We start from the raw sequence: 6,350 nt of genomic DNA on the forward strand, positions 1-6,350 counted from the left end.
TCTTCATCTCCTATTGTGTTTTTTGACTCCTCCCAGCCTGTGTACAGGTGTGTGTACCTACACACCAAGGTGGTGCAGAAGCAGCAGGTGTTCTGCAGGATCAAAGTGATACTTCCCTTTGAATTCCCCCTGCTGTCCAGGGAGCAGCTCTTGGTCTTTTACCTGTTGCTTTGTTCTTTCTCTGCTAGGTAAAAGCTAATTAAATCCTTCCTCTGTTGGCCAAGAAGTCCTGCACCTCTGCCTGTGTTCTTGAGAGCCCCTGGAGAGCTGCAGGGGAACATCACACAAGCTCTTGTTTTGTACATGCATCTCCACCTACTGTCCTTAGCTTACTTTTCCAAGGAAGGATTCCCTGGTCAACAGCCACTTGGTACCAGTTCTCTCCACCTTTGCTTTCAAGGGTTTTGCACTTTGAGAGTTATGCTGCAGTAGGTGACACAGCTGAAGGTCTGGACATCCAGGCTGGTTTCAGTCTTGACAGCAGTGGGACCCAGCTGAGCAGACTGTGCTGCCCACAGAAAGTTGTGGTGACAGAGGAGCCTCTCCAGCTGTGCTGCAGCCCCAGGGCCTCTGATGCTCTGCAGGTTGCTCCACTGCTCTGGGCTCCCTCCACGCTCTGTTGAAATGGTGTGTTGTAACTTGCTAGTGGGAAGGAGGAATTGCAGCAGATTTACTGTCTGTGTTCTTGCAGGGTGCAATGAGAGGAAAGGTGACTTGCTCTTTAAATGTGATTGGGGCAAATTACTTTCTCCAAGATGTCACCCAGAGCCTGAAACCATACTGTGTTTTTTGATGATCTGGACAAGAATGAGCATAGGGCTCCATTGGTGTTTGGGTTTTGGGGCTGAGAGATGAAGGTATGTGCTGTGTTTGGAGCTGGGAGACACGGGTGCAAAGGACTTGCAAAGTGATTCTCTTGTCCACACACTTGCTGGGCACAGTGCACAGCAGGGTGGAGGCTTCTCCATCGAGCTCCAGCAAAGACTGAAATGCAGAAGCTGCTTTTGCTGTGATTCAAGCTGACAAATCCAGCAACTGCCTGTTAAACTGATAGTTTGTCCTTTAATGAAGGCTCTGGCAACAGCTTGGCAGTCTCGTTTGCAACCGTCTGTCCATACAGCTCTGTCAGAGCCAGGACAGCTCTTTTCCTTCCCTGCAGGTTCCACACGCTCTCTGGAAGTGCTGGTGTCCCCTCTGCCCTCCCACTTCCTCCTTTGTCTGCAGATATCCTTCAAACTGTGTTGAAAGCAATCGGAGCTCTTCAGTGTTTGACCATGTTTGCTTTAGGCCCCTAAATGTTTCCTGCTAACAAAACCCCTGGCAGTACCACCAGGACCTGTCTGCTTTTCTTTCTGGCCACCCCTGCTGTGCTCTGCAGGCCGTGGTGTGGGGCTCTGAGCTGATCCCACCACATGCTGCCCGTGGGCCTGGCACCCTGGCACTGTGTGGGGTGTGCTGGGTCAGACTGGCCTGTTCTTGAGTAAGTAAATGTGTGAATACAAAGGAACAAAAGTCAATGCTTCCTCTCCTGGTGTACTTTGGCAGAACAGAAACTGCTGTGCCTCTGATGGTCTGCTTCCCAGCTAGGGATGGCAGCAGCAGGTAAAACCTGCTTTGCCTTGAATTGTGTTGGGCTTCCTGTGGGATTGCTTTGTGCAAGATCTACTGGCTGTTTCAGCACATCAAGTTGCCTTCCTGATCTGTCTGATGAACAGTTTATAGCTTGGGTGGCCCCTCTAGCTCACTGCAGAGCTGCTCTCAACAGCCCAGATGAGGAGCACGTCTCTTTTGAGTGCAACGCTTTCTCAGTGATTAGTTGGGGCTCTTACTCCACAGTTAGATGGTTCCCTATTGATGGAGGAAATGTTTGCTTTGGGTTGGTGTGCCTTTTTCTGCTGTTGGTGTCTGCCTGCTCTGCTGAACATGGGTCTCTTGCCACTTATCTCTGAAAATCTCTGTTTAAGTTTAACCATCACTGTTCCAAAACCGAACTGCAACCCAGAAGCCTCAAATGCAGAACATGCTTATGCCAAAAGTCAGTGGGCACAAGATGAACTCCTTTTGATTAATGTTTGTTGTTTTTTAGATCAGTGGATGAAGCAGCAGCCCCTTATTTAATGTCACAGCCTCAGCAGTTTTTCTGTGCTGAGTGAATCCTCCAGGGTCTACTCTGACTCTGTGACATCCCTAGGACAGTGACACACCAGGCAGCTCTGTGTCACTGAGATACTCCCTTAATGGGCAATTTCCAGTGACAAGCATTACTTCTCTGTTTCTTCTGCACAGTAACTACTAAAATGTGGGTTTTTTTCATGCCTTCCTATTACTGCACTGAAAAGAAAAACATCCTGGGATTCTGTACTTTAGCATCTTTAAAACACAGAGGTGATGTTACAGATCCAGAACATCTGGAGGCTTTTCCTTGAGTTGTAGGATTGATGCAGCAGTTGATGGGAGACCTCTTCCTTCTCAGACAGATGAAGGCACGTGCTGTGCTGCTGTTATATTTGTTCTAACACGATTCTTTCCTCCTCCTTGGCAGATCTTCTGAATTTGGCTCCTGATTAAAGCTGACAGATAATGGAAACATTTCCTCGGCGATGTCTCTGGGGCGACTCCTCCGTCGTGCCTCTTCAAAAGCTTCCGACCTCCTGACCTTCAGTCCTGGTGGTGGCAGCAGTTCACCTTCCATACTGGACGGGGAGATTATCTACTCTAAGAACAATGTCTGTGTCCACCCTCCTGAACTGCTGCAAAGCATCGGGGAGCATCATCCAGGTGAGGCAGTGTTGCAGACACTGCTCACTCTCTCTTTTTCTCTCTCCTGGGGTGTGTGTTTGGATCAAATTCTCCCTTTTGGGCTCTAAATAATGAAGTGTGGTGGACAGGGTAAGGCAGGCTTAGAGAGGACTAAGGAAAGCCCTCCACAGGGTGTTCCATCAGCTCTTATTTTAGTAGAAATCAATGATATTTCTCCTTTGTGTTCTGTTGTCAATGTACCTGTTTTAGTCCTTTCGCATTGCCAGGAGATGGGCAGCTGTCACTGGAGGACAGCAGCTTCTGTTGCTCCTTCAAACAGGAGCATTGATCAGGAAAGCCAAGTATAATCTTGCAACTCTCATTTTGCTGGAGTGGCCTCAACAGCCACTGGTAAAGGGAAAAGAAAGAAAACCTGGTTGTGGCTGCATGTGCTGGAGTCAACAAAGATAAATACTGCTCTGTCCCTTTATTTTCATCTGTTCTTTCATGTTGTCATCAAAGAGAGCTGTGGTTACTGGCTTAGCTTCACAAAACCAATTATTCTGTGAACATTGACCCATGCTTCCCTTCTTGTATGTGTGACACTCTGTTTTCTGTTTGCTTTCCATGAAAATTGTAGCCCTTTAGCTACACTAAGGTAAATATTCTTGAGAAAGAAATGTTTAGCTGGCACTTGCAATTGTTTAACTAACAAACAGCAGAAGTTTTTCATGTGGCAGCATATTTCAGAATTTACTCTGGTTTAGTAACCCATCCAGGAACTTGAAGCATTTGCATGTCATTTCTATGTCCATTTAGGCCAGAGGGAATTAAGACTATTGAAAAGCCATATGCAGAATTGAAATCAATTGGAAATACTGAACTCTCCACGATTCGTTTGGCAGAATTATCTGCTGGTAAATAGAAGGGTTTGTTTTGCCCATGAGTAATGGTGGTGAAGTGGGGGGGAGACTGGGAAGGGCAAATGTTGCAGCTTCCTAAGGACAAAGCTGTGTCATGACCGATGGCTCCTTTGCTCTCCCGAAGGCTACTTGTGTCTGTACATGGAGAAGGATGAGCTGCTGGGAACCACGCTGATCCTCGCCTGGGTGCCCAACGCCCGTATCCAGAGGCAGGACGAGGAGGCCCTGCGCTACGTCACCCCCGAGGGCTCCCCCGTCCGCAGGGCTCCCCGCAAGCGCGGCCGCCACGCGCAGGGCTTCGGCCTCGCCCGGCCCGCCTCCCCCACCCCCCCGACGGCGCCCGGCGGTGCCCCCTGCCTGCCCGCAGTGACTCGGGGATCCTCTCGACCATCAGCTCTCAGGAGGAGCAGAACAGGTCGGAGCTGTCACTGGAGGGGACAGAGGAAGGTCTGGACTGCAGACCAGAGCCAGGGGAGGACGAGGGCTCCTTGGAGCTGTCTGCTGATGATGTGAGCAGGGACAGCACTTTTGACTCTGATTCTGATGCCTTCTCTTCCCCCTTCTGCCTCTCTCCCATGAGTGAAGCCCTTGGGAAAAGCACTAGCTCTGTGTTTCTGGATAATGAGAGCAGGTGAGTGCATCCTTTTCTCTGATTTCTGGGGTGGCATTGGCTGCATGTGGCGATGCTGAAGGAAGTTCAGAAGCATCACAGTAGCATTGAGCTGGATATCCTGTCTTGCTTCAGCCTGAGTGCAGGCACCTGCATAATTTACAGGGAACGGTTTCACAGCCAGTCCTGTTGTGCCCAGTGAACCCTGGCCCTGAGCATTCAAGGCTATATATGTACAGTCTTTTGGGCGAACTGGCTTGAGCTCTGGAAGCAACCTTACTAAATTAAAAAGGTTTGTGGGTCTAATTGGTTCTGCTGAGGCGAGTGCTAGTTACTTCTCATGGAGAGCCACATCAAAGTGTCTGTCTGACTTCCTCTGAGCTGTGGGTGCCTCTGCAAGGCACCGTGTTGACATGAAGTCTGCATGTATGAGCTTGTTTTGCTGGTGTTCAGAACGTAGTCCTACTTAAGACATATAAATATTAATTCTTATGTGTCTAACCTGGATGTTTTAGTCAACACTGGTATGTCTAAATGTCAGCCCTTCGCAATGGCATCTGCAGTAAACTCCATGCAGGGGAAAGAGGGTACCTTAGCAAAGGAATATAGAGCTGCAGGATACCTGTATCACAGGCTGTATTGATCCATGATGTTCCTGCTGTTCTGGTCTGCACAGTGTGTCACTCATTTCCATCTCAATGGGGGACAGGTGTGTTGCTCTCATGCAGGACCATGGGGCTGATTTTAAGGACAGAGCTCAACTTTAAAATGCCTGAAATTAGGAAAAATTAGTTCCACTTTGTGTGTGTCAGCAACGTACAGACCACGTTAGGACTTGATGTTTGGAGAGATTTTGCCTCTTTATTTCATGGGTTCTTCTCAAGGCCAGAGTGTGCCAGTAAGAACAGGGTTTGTGAAGGAGGAATTCTAATGGGTTCAACTCTTTCTGGGTATTTAAAACACTTCAGTGCAGTGATCTCAGACTTCTCATCAGCTTTGCATTTGATGTGTGTCCTAGCAGTGTGCCTCCAATTTACTGTGAGCCCACAGGGTTTTCTGGGCTGGAGCTCTGCAGTAGTTGGGGGGGCAGTGGTTTGAGCAGTGCCTGGCCCAGCCCAGCATGACTGTCCCATCCCATCCTGTCCTGCCCCATCCTATCCTGTCCCACTCCAGCTCTCCCCTGGCTGCACTGGGGCATTGCACATCAGGCCCATGATGGGCCTTTGACTTCCAGATACTGTTGAATAGTGTCAGGTTGAGTGTCCCTTTTAGCCCTCTAAATATGATACTTGAGAGTCTTTTTTGACAACTCTTAATAGGAACGTAGATGATTTTGGAAACTACAAAATTGTCAGGAAACCCACCTGGAAAAAATTTATAGAGAGGCTTTTGAATTACCACATCTCACTCCTAATAACTGACTTTCTTTAGCTGGTTCCTTGGCATTTCATCCCATTCAGACTGTGCTCTAGCACTGGCTGCTGCTTGGGGGTTGAAACTTCACTTGCAGCCACTTCCAGAGAATGTTAGTTTAGACATTTTTTGGTTTTGGCTTTAAAAAACAGAAAACCCCCAAATCCACTACCACCAAATCCTGCTTGTTTAAGGTGTATATTTTTTTTTCCTTGAAGGTGCACTGACCATCTGAGTGTTTGGCCCTGTCTTGATTACTCTGGAAAAGTGAAGTCTTGGGGGTTTAAGGGATTTTTTAAAAGCATTTTTTTGGTACATAAAGTATAATTAAAATGTTAGTTCCAATGGTAAGATGGGCTGGTCCATCTGCACACCCTGGGGTTATTGTCCCCACCTTAGTGGTTACAAGGGCGGGTTCAGAGTAACATCCCACCTGCTGAAAACCAGGGATTGAGCTCATCCTGGGGCAGTCCCCATCCTTGGCCTGGGCCATCAGACTGTCCAAGGCTGTCGCAGCCTTGTGGTTTAACTGTTGTGCAACACGGAGGCTCCGAGCAGAGCAGCGTCGGGGAGGAAGGAAATGCAGTTAATTGTGTGTTCACTGCCTCGCCTGTGGGTTCACGCGGCGGTTCCCGGCTCGGGCGAGCCCTCTGCTGGCCTTCCCG

General features: G+C 48.7%; 1 protein-coding gene across 1 annotated transcript in view; it reads left to right on the top strand.

The window, feature by feature from the left end:
- Positions 1-2,600: 2,600 nt before the first annotated feature.
- Positions 2,601-6,350, top strand: part of TBC1D16 (TBC1 domain family, member 16) — a 24,347-nt gene continuing 20,597 nt past the window's right edge. Inside the window, exons 1-3 of the mRNA XM_010008627.1 lie at positions 2,601-2,778; positions 3,787-4,028; positions 4,067-4,293. Of these exons, the coding sequence (XP_010006929.1) occupies positions 2,601-2,778; positions 3,787-4,028; positions 4,067-4,293 (647 nt within the window). The remainder of the gene's footprint in view (positions 2,779-3,786; positions 4,029-4,066; positions 4,294-6,350) is intronic.

The sequence above is a fragment of the Chaetura pelagica genome, unplaced genomic scaffold (genome assembly GCF_000747805.2).
Source record: "Chaetura pelagica isolate M959 unplaced genomic scaffold, ChaPel_1.0 scaffold962, whole genome shotgun sequence".
Lineage (NCBI taxonomy): Eukaryota > Metazoa > Chordata > Aves > Apodiformes > Apodidae > Chaetura > Chaetura pelagica.